At 40.7% G+C, this 13,731-nt stretch overlaps 1 protein-coding gene across 3 annotated transcripts in view; it reads left to right on the top strand.

The window, feature by feature from the left end:
* Positions 1-13,731, top strand: part of LOC139949845 (twitchin-like) — a 96,485-nt gene that overhangs the window by 49,379 nt on the left and 33,375 nt on the right. For all 3 annotated transcript variants that reach the window (XM_071948392.1, XM_071948391.1, XM_071948390.1), the window contains 15 exons: positions 556-855; positions 1,498-1,800; positions 3,662-3,825; positions 4,350-4,503; positions 5,291-5,572; positions 6,453-6,749; positions 7,855-8,157; positions 8,571-8,740; positions 8,921-9,044; positions 9,607-9,758; positions 10,409-10,556; positions 11,136-11,284; positions 11,680-11,830; positions 12,553-12,657; positions 13,181-13,378. In XM_071948392.1, the coding sequence (XP_071804493.1) occupies positions 556-855; positions 1,498-1,800; positions 3,662-3,825; positions 4,350-4,503; positions 5,291-5,572; positions 6,453-6,749; positions 7,855-8,157; positions 8,571-8,740; positions 8,921-9,044; positions 9,607-9,758; positions 10,409-10,556; positions 11,136-11,284; positions 11,680-11,830; positions 12,553-12,657; positions 13,181-13,378 (3,000 nt within the window). The remainder of the gene's footprint in view (positions 1-555; positions 856-1,497; positions 1,801-3,661; positions 3,826-4,349; positions 4,504-5,290; positions 5,573-6,452; positions 6,750-7,854; positions 8,158-8,570; positions 8,741-8,920; positions 9,045-9,606; positions 9,759-10,408; positions 10,557-11,135; positions 11,285-11,679; positions 11,831-12,552; positions 12,658-13,180; positions 13,379-13,731) is intronic.

The raw sequence follows: 13,731 nt of genomic DNA, 5'->3' as shown, positions 1-13,731 counted from the left end.
GTTGACTCTAGTGTACAATGAAGCATTTTTTGCAGAATGGCTCCGTAGGTAGGACACTAGAGATTGGTAATCTGGAGGTTGCTGGTTCAAATCCTCTTCTAGTAAATTTTACTTTATATGTACATGTACCCCCAAACTGTATAATTTGTAAGCAAAGATAAGAAATGTTAAATATATAAACGCTAATGTTGTGTTTTTCTTTCTAAGGCCCTCCTCTTGCGCCCAAAGGCTCCACTAGATCAGTTGGACTGGGTCAAGTTGATTATCTGGAGGTTGCTGGTTCAAGTTCCTCTTCTGGATATACCCCAAACTGTATAGTTTGTAACTAAAGATACATAAGAAGTGTGAAGTAGTTTTTTGTTTTCCTTTTGCGCCCAAGGCCCCATTAGATTACTCCAAGTTCCAGTAGGACTCGGTCAAGTTGATAATCTGGAGGTTGCTGGTTCATATCCTGTTGTTGTCGAATTTTCTTTATTCACCCCAAACTGTACAATTTGTAACCAAAGATAAAAAGTGTGAAGTATTTAATTTCTGATGTTGTGTTTTCCTTCTAAGGCCCTCCTCTTGCGCCCAAGGCTCCGTTAGATTACTCCGAGTTCCAGAAGGACTCGGTCAAGTTGACTTGGAATCCCCCAGAGCATGATGGGAATGGAACCATCACCGGGTACGTCATCGAGCAGCGTGACGGTAACCGTGACAACTGGAGTAAGGTTACGAGCTCGGCATCTCAGGGCGGATACACCGTCAAGAATCTCATCAATCATAACGATTACGCGTTCCGTGTTTCTGCCGTCAATCAGTACGGAGTCAGCGAGCCTCTGGATGGTAGACAGGTCAAGATCAAACTGCCTTTCGGTAAGTGACCCCTTGAACTCTGTTGTTGGATAGGCAAAAATTATATACCCTTAATTTTTGTTTATTATAAATAGGCCCTTACAAGTGTGTTAGAGCCTAAACCTTGTGTACAGTAGGCCAGCCCTTGTACTTGATAAAACATACCTACCTTTTTTCCAATGACCAAGTATCATGCTTGTTTTTACCCCAGCCCATTGGAACATAAGCTAGATTTGCTGAACATACATGTATGAGTTATGATGATTAGCAGGAACCAAGTATAAATGAACAATACATACCATTATGGCTGGTAGCCTGTTTTTCTGCTCATGGGTCTTGTTTCATTAGGCTTGCATGCCCACTGAAATTTTTAACACCATGTTAATAGCTCTTTTTGAATAGTGTTGGTTCCAGTGAAATAAAATGGTGGTTACTGTCTTAAGGTTTCGATCCTTATGCTCTGATAATCTTTAGGAGAACCATTGGAGAACGAAGAAGGCGGTCAGACAAATTGATTGAAACGTTGAGTCGTTTAACATCGGGGTTTTTTTCTTCAGAAAAGAGACTTTCGCATGGTGTTACAGCAAATCTCTCTTAGTTATACTTCCACTATGCAAAGTTTCAAGTCCTAAATATAACGAGAACTCTCAACTTTTATTCTAGATGAGCCTGATTCACCCAGTGTACCTAAGATCGATGCTGTCGATCGTAACTCAGCGGCCCTCAGCTGGTCGTCCCCTCTCAATGATGGTGGTAGCCCAGTTACTGGTTACATCGTTGAGTACCGGCCAACAGACAGCAATAAATGGTCACCAGCTAACTCTTACCCAACCAAGGAGGAGAACTACACTGTACCTGGTCTTGCAGAGGGGCAAGAGTACCAGTTTAGAGTGATTGCCTTGAATGAGGCAGGACCAGGGAAGCCAAGCAGAGCTACGGAATCCGTCGTTGCCAAAGCACCAATTCGTAAGATATTTTTTTATACTTTGTGTGTGTTTGTTCCTTTTGTTAACTACTTTGTCTGGATGGTCTGGGGGTCGTCCTACATGTATCCCTATATAATAGGACTCTTCCACTGTGCTGTACACAGATACAGAGTGCTTCATATTAGGGCCTGTTTCTGGGGTGGAAAATTTTCAAAGCTTCATAACTCAAATCTTACCTGCAAGAAGCCACCAATTTTAACAGATTCACACTCAATGGTAGCATACATTTTTCTGCGGTGGGTTTTGGTTTTCATCATAGAGTTATATAAGAACTAGAGGGCGCACTGGTTATGGTGCTTTCACAAACACGACGGGACCACAAGATGACAAGCGCGCCATTCTATATGCGCGTTGAATATGAAATACACGTTTGAGGTTTTTTTATTGAACGCGATGTTGTTTGTTCAACTTACAAATGGCCGCTGTGAGATGGCTGTTTTGTCAACGTAAAAAATGGCCGCCTGCGCGCATGCCGGGTCACATATATAGGCCAGTGCGCCCTCTCATTCTTATAACTCTATGGTTTTCATATATTCTTCACAAATCCGTCCTTTGCATGAACTAATGCAGATAAGCTGTTTTGCCCTAAAAAATGTCATTTTTCTAGTTGGGCTGTTTTGCCATGAAGGGGCCAAGATGGGGCTGTTGCTGAGGGTGTTACTAAGGACATCCTATACTTCAACACATGATGGCGCGGGGATCCGGTTGTAGCCTTAGCCATAAGCGCAAATTCTACATAGAGTCATTCTTTCTTAGACTTTAAAAAAAATCCATTTTCTATGCATGGAGTATAGAGTGTCATGGTTGAGTGGTTAAGAGCATCGAATTCAACTTCTGTTGCAGTCACAGGATGGTGTGGATTCACCGGAGTCTGGCGCTCTACCAACTGAGCTATCTAGCCCTATATTGGTAGGGACACCGCCAATGTAGGGCTAGATAGCTCAGTTGGTAGAGCGCCGGCACGTTAATCCGGAGGTCGTTGGTTCGAATCCTACTCCAGTAAATTCTTTGTTCAACCCCAAAAATCTTTTCAAAAGTTACCCAGTAAGTTTCCCTTGTGGTTTATATTGATATCTGAAACAAAAAGTCGCATCCCCTTAAGGTGAACCCCTGGCTGCCGCTTCCCAGGTTGTATCGTAATTTGGGTGTGATCCCTGGCTACACGGCAGTTAACGGTTGTATGGCTTCTGACTGGCACCCCCGAACAAAGATATTGAAAAATAGGGACACCGCCAATATAGGGCTAGATAGCTCAGTTGGTACAGCGCCGGCACGTTAATCCGGAGGTCGTTGGTTGGAATCCCACTCTAGTCAAGTCTTTGTTCAACCCCAAAAATCTTTTCAAAAGTTACCCAGTCAGTTTCCCTTGTGGTTTATATTGATAAATGTTACATAGCTATGAATTGCGCGTTCTGCGTGATAATCTTGCGCGCCGACACTCGGAAGCCAGCCGGTTATAAACACTGGTCAGTTTAAACACTCCCACGTGACACGCTCTCCACCAATAGGAGTAGAGAAACTGTCTTTTTAGTCTACTTGTCATGCACATTTACCATGTGCGTTACTGGGCAGCCTGGGTGATATTCTACTTGTCATGTGCTGTATGATCATGGAACGGTATTGGGAGTTGACAAACTAGTTTCTCTCAGTTTCGCCTCAGAAACTAGTTTGTCATTTTCCAATACCTTGGGGAGCTAATATCGACTATTCATCCCTTGACCCATGTTACATAATAAAATTCTTCTTCTTCATGCCTCTGAAGAAGGTCCGGTTTGGATCGAAAGCTAAGGCCATTTACCCTACTCATTATATATAATAAAGTTCCATATTTTGTCTTTTAGTGCCGGCTGATGCACCAGGGCGTCCATCAGTTGATAAAGTCCGCAAGGATCACGTTGGTGTTTCTTGGACAAGACCAGTGTCTGATGGTGGATCTAAAATCATTGACTACGTGGTTGAGAAACGCAAGGTTCCAGACAGTGGTCACAAGGGTGACTGGGTAGAGGTAAATAAAACTTAACATTCATTCAAGTTTAAAGGTACTGAACACTATTGGTAATTACTGAAAATAATTGTAAGCATAAAAACTATTGAGCAATGGAGAGCTGTTGATAGTAGAATACATTGTGTCAAGAAAGTAGTAATTTCTCATTAAAATATTTGAATTGATTTCCAGACCTCACGCGTTTTTGTGTTATATTGGCCCTAGTGTAGTGTTTTGCCTTAGTTTTATGCTTCAATAGATGGACTGCAAATTTATGAAACACGCACGCACGAAAGGCTATCATTGGGTGAAACTTTTCCATTATTTATAATAATCAAACATGGCAGTCAATGACGCTATGTGCAATCAATCTATAGACCTTATGCACATGAGTCATATCTGTAGGGCGCCATTACCTAGAAGTAAAAAAGCGGCCGTTCATTGGCCAAACCTGTGCGCCGTTGGTCATCGTTTTAACTCTAAGATGGCAGCTGGATGACATCAATACATAAGTTTATTCAGCTCATTGTTTACTTTTATTGCAGGCTGTCAAAGTATCACCAAATGAAGAGCAAGCTATAGTACCTGATCTTGAAGAGGGGGAACAGTATGAGTTCAGAGTACGAGCCAATACAGAGGCTGGGCCGCCGGGCAAACCAAGCACACCAACACCAGCTGTGACTGCTGAAGATAGACCAGGTAAAGATAACAACAGCCCAAATGGGATCCTTACACTAATGCAATGATAGAATATTCCTTATTGGCACTGATTCCTAGTTGGCATAAAAGAACTAGGAACTGTAATTCTCAGCAGAATGTGCGTTCGAATCCCAGCCGTGACCCTTGTGTCCCTGAACAAGTCACTTAACTATAGTTGCTTCTCTCCACCCAGGGGTAAATGGGTACTAAATGGTTCTTGTGATTGGTTTAGCCTAGTACCGCACACAATTGTTGCACAGGCTGTATACTCTCCAGAGAGTTGAGATGGTTTAAGGAATGATTTAAGGCTAAGTGACCAAGGGTTATAATGTCAGAAGCGTTTTGAGAAGCTCTCGGGTGTGAAAAGTGCTATATAAAAACTGGTTATTAATATTGGTTAGTACTTGAAAAAAGGGAACAAAACCAGCCTGACATTACAGGGAGGGGAAGGAGGTCATGGCCTCAGTTGCCTCTGGTCTTGGCATTGGCTCCCAAATCAGCATTTAAGATAAGGATAAGGACATCTGTTGGCTTTATTTGTATGTACATCGGATTTGACTGCAAATCTCTGGATTATGAAGGCCATGTGAAATTAAGCCAGGTCAAAGGTGATTATGTATGTCGGCTCAACAGCAGAGGTGTGGAGTAAATCAGGAGTCTCGAAATGTGACGTCAGATGTTCAGGCTACGGCCCTTGTAGAGGCTCTGTAGAGTTGTTTTAGCACCCTCTGTTGGCTGATTGGCACCGCCGTTACAATGTCTTTCTTCTTTGTTTTCTACTTTTCAGAGCGTCCCGTCTTGGACATCTCCTCACTGAAAGACATCAAGGTCAAAGGTGGTGATAGCTTCGACCTCAAGCTTAACTTCACGGGAGTACCCAAACCTGAAATAACCTGGGAGCTGAACGGGGCTCCAGTGAAGGAGGATGGTCGTTCGATCATTAAATCAACTCATGATGTGACTGCATTGATTGTTGAGAGCGCGCGTCGTTCTAATGGAGGGCGCTATACTATCACGCTGAAGAACAGCGCTGGGAGTGATACTGGAAAGGTCAAAGTGGTTGTTCTGGGTAAGTTAAAGGAGCTGTGTCGTCATGATTGAAAGAAAGTATAAACAAAAACATTATATTATATACATGTACGAGTAAAGTAGCATTTTTGTTGTTTGCTCCAGTAGGCGTTTTAAGAGCAAAGTATACCTTTGGTTTTTTTAACTGTTCGATTGTTTTAATCCTATACACAATTTACAATAAAACTAACCTGCAATTTTTGAGATACCTAAAAAAATTCAGAGCGAATATTTACGTCCTTACAGGGAGAATAATCCCTAATAGGAATTCACAATCTATGAGATGTTTTTGACAGAAGCGCTTCGCTGATTTAAATTTGGGGGTACAACCACATTACTTCAAAGTAAAATGATTCTCAAAATGCTTTGTAATATCGAAAGCTGTTGCAGGCTTCTAATCAGTGAGTTTTTGTTGCCATTTATTTTGAGAGTGATTACCAAAGGTATACCTTCTCTTTGAACAATGGCTTACAATTTATCCCATTCCTACCCCCAGATGCACCCATAACCCCTGAGGAACCCCTCAATTGGTTTAATATTATTACACAATTGATCCCATTCTAAACCCAGATGTATCCTAACCCTTTAAACAATGACTTACAATTTATCCCGTTCCTACCCCAGAAGCACCCGATACCCCAGAGGGTCCCCTCAAGCGGTTTACTATTGTTACACAATTGATCCCATTCTAAACCCAGATGTACCCTAACCCTTTAAACAATGACTTACAATTTATCCCGTTCCTACCCCAGAAGCACCCGATACCCCAGAGGGTCCCCTCAAGCGGTTTACTATTGTTACACAATTGATCCCATTCTAAACCCAGATGTACCCCAACCCTTTAAACAATGGCACACAATTTATCCCATTCCTACCCCCAGATGCGCCCGATACCCCCGAGGGTCCCCTCAAGGTGTTCAACATCACCCCAGACTCTGCCTCCCTCTCCTGGAGACCACCTAAAGACGGCCCAGACGACGTTGAGAACTACATCGTGGAGAAGAAAGATGGCGACACCGGCACGTGGAGTAAGGTCAGCAGTTTCTGCGCTACACCGAACATCAAAGTACGCAATCTACAACAAGGGACTGAGTACATGTTTAGAGTCAGTGCTGAGAACCAGTATGGCTCTAGTAAGCCATTGCTGAGTGAACCCATCATTGCTAAACATCCATTTGGTGAGTTATTTTGGACAAAAAAATCAGGCAGTTATAGTGAAATAGTGAAATTACATTCATAAATACCTGGGATAGGTTTTGTTTTATTTCTTTTGTTTTCATTCGTACTGGTAACAAAGCCATTGACTCTTAAAAAAGTGACATCAATCACTTTACTCGAACTTGCGAGATAATAATGAAAGATAAAACACCCTGGTCACACTAAGTTGTGTGCTTTCAGGTGCTTGATTTTGTCACCTCAAATTCTTAATCTGAGGTCTTGAAATCAAATTCATGGAAAACTACATCTTTCTCAAAAACTACCTCACTTTAGAGGGAGCCGTTTCTCACAATGTTTTATATTATCAACCTCTCCCCATTACTTGTTACCAAATGAGGTTTTATGCTATTAATTATTTTGAGTAATTACCAGTAGTGTCCACCTGCTAAGCAGAAATGAGCAAGGTACCATTCGGAAAATAAACATTTTGTGACAAGGTAGATTCGTTGGTAACCTTATTCTAGTAAGCGTATTCAATTTTTTTCATGCTTAGCTACTGTTTGTGCTTATGAAATTGGGGCCTGGAAAGAAGTTTCCATTTTAGATGTTGGAGGAAAAACCCCCGAGATGTATTCCAGGGCAAAACCCAAGCAGTCGGGTAGGGACTGATAACCCAATCCAGGGCCCCTGGCATGATTCGAACCGGGGTCCTAGAGGTGGAAGGTGCGGAAAGATACCTGTACGCCAACCCGACCACTGGTTTATCCATTCTTATGGGGTGAGAGGAGATCCTGTGGCCATTTTTAAAACTGAAACTTCCTTCTTTGTCATTTTTCTGAAAGTCATTGGCTTCACAATTAATAAGTAAATAAATAAGTAAATAAATAAGGTTAATGAGACTTGCTTTAAAAGTTTTCAGGAGAGTCGCATAAATACCAGTACTGGTAAATACGTTGTACATGCTCAAATGATTATCGTGTCATGAGACAAAACTCATTTTTGTGACATTGTTTTAATCATTTCTCAAAAACTGCAGCACTAGTTTAATTTCAAGGGAAGTTTTCTTCAAACCATTTAAGGGAAGTAGAATAATAATTTAGGATTGACATCTGCTTTTCTCTTCAGATGCTCCTGGAGCCCCCCAAGCCCCTCAAGCAACCCACACCGACCGCACAGCCATCAGCATCGCATGGAAGCCACCAACCCACGACGGTGGCAACCCCATCTCAAGCTACATCGTTGAGAAACGTGAAGCTGGTATGACAAAGTGGTCCCCTGCTACCAGGGCGCCAGTGAAGGACACGAGTTGCTCTGTGCCGAAGCTGAACGAAGGAACAGAGTATGAGTTCAGAGTGACTGCTCAGAATGAGGCTGGACCGGGAAGACCGAGTGAAGCTAGTGAAGCCATCACGGCTGCTCCACCCTCAGGTACCATTCCTTAAAGGAAATGGATGTGTTCGATTATTGTCAAAGAACAGTTTTCTCACTTGGTGTATCCGAACATATGCCTAAGATAACAAATCTTTAAAGGCACTGGTCTGAATTTAGGGAAGATCAATGGTATTTTGTCCACATTCAAACTAAATCTAGTTAGTCAGATTTTTAACAATTCTTCCAAGGCTAGGTCTTCTTATGCTCGTAGTCCTTAGATCTCAAGGGTCTTTCTCAGGATCCTTGCTGTTCTTGAAAGCGCCGCCTTCTGTAACTGATCTACCCTCACATTTGTCCCTTTTTTGTCCTATTATTTTCTATAGTTTTCAATAATATAATTCAGATATTCTGACTTTCACTGTTACAGCAGCTTTTATCTAAAAGCTCAATGTATTGTTTTATTGTTACAGTGAAACCTAAGATTCGTGGTGATTCCCGCAGTAAAGACGTGACCGTTCTAGCCGGTGAGCCATTCAGAGTTGATATACCATTTGAGAGTACTCCAGCACCTCATGTCACTATGACACAAGACGATAAAGGTGGTGCCGAGGTCTCCTTTGGTGGTCGCTTCAATGTAGAGGTACGTCAAATATTACAACAAATCTGTGCTTTTAATTTGTTTTTACCCGTACACTGATGTCTATTGAGCACTGCATACTCGGTACTTTCCTGAGCTATGTGAAAAAAAATCATAGGCATCTTACATTTGGTGGACCTGAAAATATGAACATATGAAAATGTTCTTGTTCATTTATTATAGGAAAGCCCTGAAACAGAAACCATTTCATGCAAGAGATCTGAGCGCTCTGACAGCGGGAAATACACAGTTACATTGAGAAATAATGAAGGTGCTGATACATGCAGTCTGAGAGTCACTGTTGTAGGTAAGTAGGAAACTAGGTACTAGACTTATCGATATATGATCTTTATAATTTTCTTTTCTTATATAACTATGTGATGAGTTCTTACCAATTTTTACTTTTTTATGTATTGACTTTTCATTTATATTTAAACTTACACGGTTGAAATATAGTGATGGTAGAAAGCTTCCCTTGAAATATTACTTGCTAGTTTTTGAGAAATGAGTAAAACAATTTCACGAATTGCGACAACAATTATTATAGCATGTACAACAGATTTACTCGACTCTTAAAAAACATTGGTCTGTGTTTTTTAATTTTTGTTCTCTAAAAAACTCGACTACATGTACTTAAGAAGCTGAAACTTCTTCAGGTGAATTATATTACGTACATCTTCATTTACAGTGAGTAGGGATTCATGTCTTGGCCATAATTGTTATCTACAAAAGGTATCAAACCCTTTATTCAAGAGGTCACAGTTTCAAATCCTGTTCTAGTCAATGCTTCTTTGTTCACCCTGATTGACTAATGGAAAATGACTCTGGAAGTTGTTTGTTCAATCATTGCTGCTTATTTGTGTTTATAGACAAGCCTGGTCCTCCAGAGGCCCCGTTAGAGGTAACTGATGTCACAGCAGAGTCAGCCAAATTGGCATGGAACCCACCCAAGGATGATGGAGGTAGCCGTATCACCAACTACGTGGTGGAAAAGAGAGAAGGTGTGCGTAGCTGGAACAAGGTAGGATTTTGGTCTGATCATGGCCCAATTTCATAGATCTGCTAAGCACAATTTTGTTTAGCGTGAAATTTCTGCCTTGATTAAAACAGGATTACCAACTAAATATCCATTTGTTGCATACTGCTTGTTTTTGGTATTCAACTGTTTGCTTATAAATCCTGAAAACCACAAGGAAATTTGGTTGGTAATGCTGTTTTTATCAAGGAAGAAATTTTATGCTAAGCAAATCTTTTGTGCTGAGCAGCTCTATGAAATTGGGTTCATGTCATATACATGTACAGTGTGTCTGAATCGAGCAGTCAGGCAGTGCTGCTTGTTCTAGCATCATTTTGTTTCAAATCCTTTGGCAAGATTTTTTAAGATCTTCTAAAACAGAAAATGATGGCTGAAAAATTTCTGCTAAAACAATTTAGCAGAAAACCATTCATTAATTGTATATGAGATTGGTATTTGGGCTGGAAACCTGTTTGTGGTAGCCATTATTGTTTTGTGCTTAGCTTCTTTTTGTGCTTAAGCATCTCATTGAAGTTGGGCCCAGCTGCTTAAACAAAAACATTCTGTAAAATCTTTTTGCAAAGCAAAACTACTGTGTTAGAAAAACTACTGTGTTAGAGGTCTTTTGTTACTGTTTTCTGTTTGATTCTTTCTAGGTGACTAGTTTTGTTCGAGTACCAAACTACAACGTCGGAGATCTCGATGAAGGGCAGCAGTATTTCTTCCGTGTCAGAGCGGAGAACCAGTATGGTGTCGGTGAACCATTGGAACAATCCACAGCAGTAGTCGCTAAGAACCCATACGGTAAATTATTGGACGTAGTTTCAATTTGACAGTAAAATTAATTTAACTGAATTGATAAACCAACAGCTTTATTCCACGTATTGCATCTCTTTGGAACTCCTTGCCTTGTGCATTTTTCTATCCATCCTACAATCTAAAATGTTTAAAGAGCAACATCAATTCCTACCTTTAACTCATGACTTAGTTTTATCTTTCGTATTGTTCTTTTAGAAGCCATTTACCAAGAGTGGCTTTTAGCCTTGTTTGGGGCGAACTTGCATACAAAAAAAGTACATAAAAACTCATTCTACACCATGAAAGTAGAAACGATTATTTACCTTCATGCAGGCTTGTTTTTCTGATAGAGCTTATAAGTTAATAAAAATTCAAAAGTTGCGCAATTGTGTCAAATTGTTATTCCACAGGCACTGGAATTATAGCGCGTTTGAGTCCAATATACAACACGTCCTTCGGCCGTATTGGATATATGGTGCTCAGAAGCGCTTTACTTTCCTGTATTCCACTCAGGCTTGTGTGATACATGTAACTTAAAATGTTGTTACCACAATTTGGTTGTTGATCTTCATTTCTGATATTCAGATGTTTCTGATGCCCCTGGTAAGCCTGTGATTGAGGAGGTAGATCGAGGGTTCGTCAGCATGTCTTGGGAAGCACCTCTTAATGATGGAGGAGCAAAGATCGCTGGATATAATGTTGAGAAGAGAGAACCAGATATGGATTGGGTTCAGGTAGGTTACTATTTAAGTCATCATGGCTGCATCAATGATATCTGGATTGGGTTACAAAAAAAAGAAAATAACAATTTTTTGGTACTATTATCAGAGTTTACCCATACACTGATTTGTGTTAAGCACTGTAAACACAGTGTATAGTTGTGGTCTGGAATGACAAAGGTCTTGGGTTTGAATCCCACCTAATTAATTCTAGGGATTTTTTTACACTGGACTCAAGAAAGTTTCAAGTAATAATACACATTCAAGTATTGGTAAAAACAAATGAAGATATTATTTATTCTGATAAAAACAAATCAGCTATTAAAATCATTGCTGTACCCGCTGCTGAAAACAAAATTTATCTTAAGTAACTAAGCCTGGTAATACTCTCTTTCGATTGTATCCAACAGTGCAATAGTTACTTGGTAAAGGACACCAAGCTATCCTTGAGTAATCTGAAAGAGACGAATGAGTATGAGTTCCGAGTGATTGCTAAGAACTCGGCTGGACTGAGTCCCCCGAGTAGACCATCCAACGCTGTCATCCCTAAACCTCAATACTGTAAGTTCACTGTTAGGTTTTGTCTCTTTCAAAATATCTAATAACTCTCACAAACGTTTCTTTGTTTAAAGACAGTGGACACTATTGGTAATTACATGTACTCAAAATAGTTATTAGCATGAAACCTTACTTGGTACCAAGTAATGGGGAGAGGTTGATAGTATAACACATTGTGAGAAACGGCTCCCTCTGAAGCAACGTAGTTTTCAAGAAAGAAGTAGTTTTTCAGGAATTTGATTTTTAAACCTCAGAATTAGATTTTGAGGTCTCAAAATCAAGCATCTGAAAGCACACAACTTTGCGTGACAAGGGTGTTTTTTCTTTCATTATTATCTTGAAACTTGGATGACCAATTGAGTTCAAATTTCCACAGGTTTGTTATTTTATGCATATGTTGAGATACACTAAGTGACAAGACTGGTCTTTGACAATTACCAATAATGTCCAGTGTCTTTAACCCAAATCAGTGAATACCTACCCAGTCAGTTTGCCTTGTGGTTTATTACTTGAGACCAAAATTTAGTCCAGCTTGAATTAGCACCGGGTGTGAGTTCTGTTTCTGCACTGTAAACATGGATATTACTGTTTGGAAAGTTGGCATGCCTTTCTTCCCATAAGACAACTTTGGAATTAACAGCTTTATACACTAGGTTCAGCTTCAAGTTAAAATTTTCACTTTCGTAATGAACCCTTTGAGACTTGTTATTGTTTTTTGCGTGTAGCTGTTTCTGACAAGCCAGGTGTACCTGAAGTAGAGAGTGTTACTCCAAACTCTGCTGATCTGACTTGGTCAGCACCAGCTTCAGATGGTGGCAGTCGTATCTCTGGTAAGTAACTTCGCTTATAAAGACAAACTTTGCAGAGATGAGATTCTTGCGACTTTTGAGATCTCCTATTCCAAAGAATAACTTCATATTCATAAACACATTGCTCTCGCCGCATACTTTTCATAGACCAACTTGCCCGATCCAAGATCGTGTCATGGCCGAGCGATTCAGAGCACTTGATTCAAGCTCTGGTGTTTGATCACCAGGGTGTGGGTTTGAATCCCGTTTGTGACACTTGCTACGTAAAATTGGGGAGGTAGTGCTTTCTACTCTACCGGCCAGGCTTCAGACTGATGATAAACAAGCCTACTTCCATATGGACTGTAAAGGGGTAACCCTGTTTCAGCCCTAGGAGTACGTGGCAACGGCCTCTGGAACAAAATAATTGTAGCCCACACCTTGAAGTGGCCTTCAGGCCTTGTGTGTCTGGCGACTTGCATAAAAAAAATTAAAATAAAGAAAACGTGTCCCTTTAAAGCTTTGCATTGTAAATAAACTTCAACTTTGTTAATTTGTTTCTCAGGCTACACGGTTGAGAAACGTGAGATTGGTGCGCCCACATGGCAAAAGGCAAACCGGTACCCACTCAAGGAACCCAAATTCACCCTGGATGGGCTCGAGGATGGGAAAGAGTATGAGGTACGAGTTATTGCTGAGAATGCTGCAGGACCAAGTGAGCCAAGCCACTCAGAAACACCCATCAAGGCTAAAGAAGCATTCAGTGAGTATTCAAGTAATTGAGTCGCTCAGTATGAGTAGGTTAAGCGGATTATATTGTGTACTGTTCACCATACTTTGTAGTACCAAGAACAAGTCACATCACTTTTGCCGATAGAGCCTTCTCGGTATATGGACCCAAACTCTGGAATAAACTTCCCAATCACATCAGGGACACAACATCACTCAACACATTCAAGGCACTTCTGAAAGCCCACTTGTTTCAGGAGGCCTACCATCAATGACTTGTTATTTCTTCTGTGCCTCAGCGCCTTTGAGCAAACCTTTGATTTAGGCGCTATACAAATTACGTTTGATTGATTGATTGATACGATAAAACTACTTCATTTGAGCTAA

This window comes from Asterias amurensis, chromosome 17 (genome assembly GCF_032118995.1).
Source record: "Asterias amurensis chromosome 17, ASM3211899v1".
NCBI classification, from domain to species: Eukaryota; Metazoa; Echinodermata; class Asteroidea; order Forcipulatida; family Asteriidae; genus Asterias; species Asterias amurensis.
This window is presented reverse-complemented; position numbering and strand designations above follow the sequence as displayed.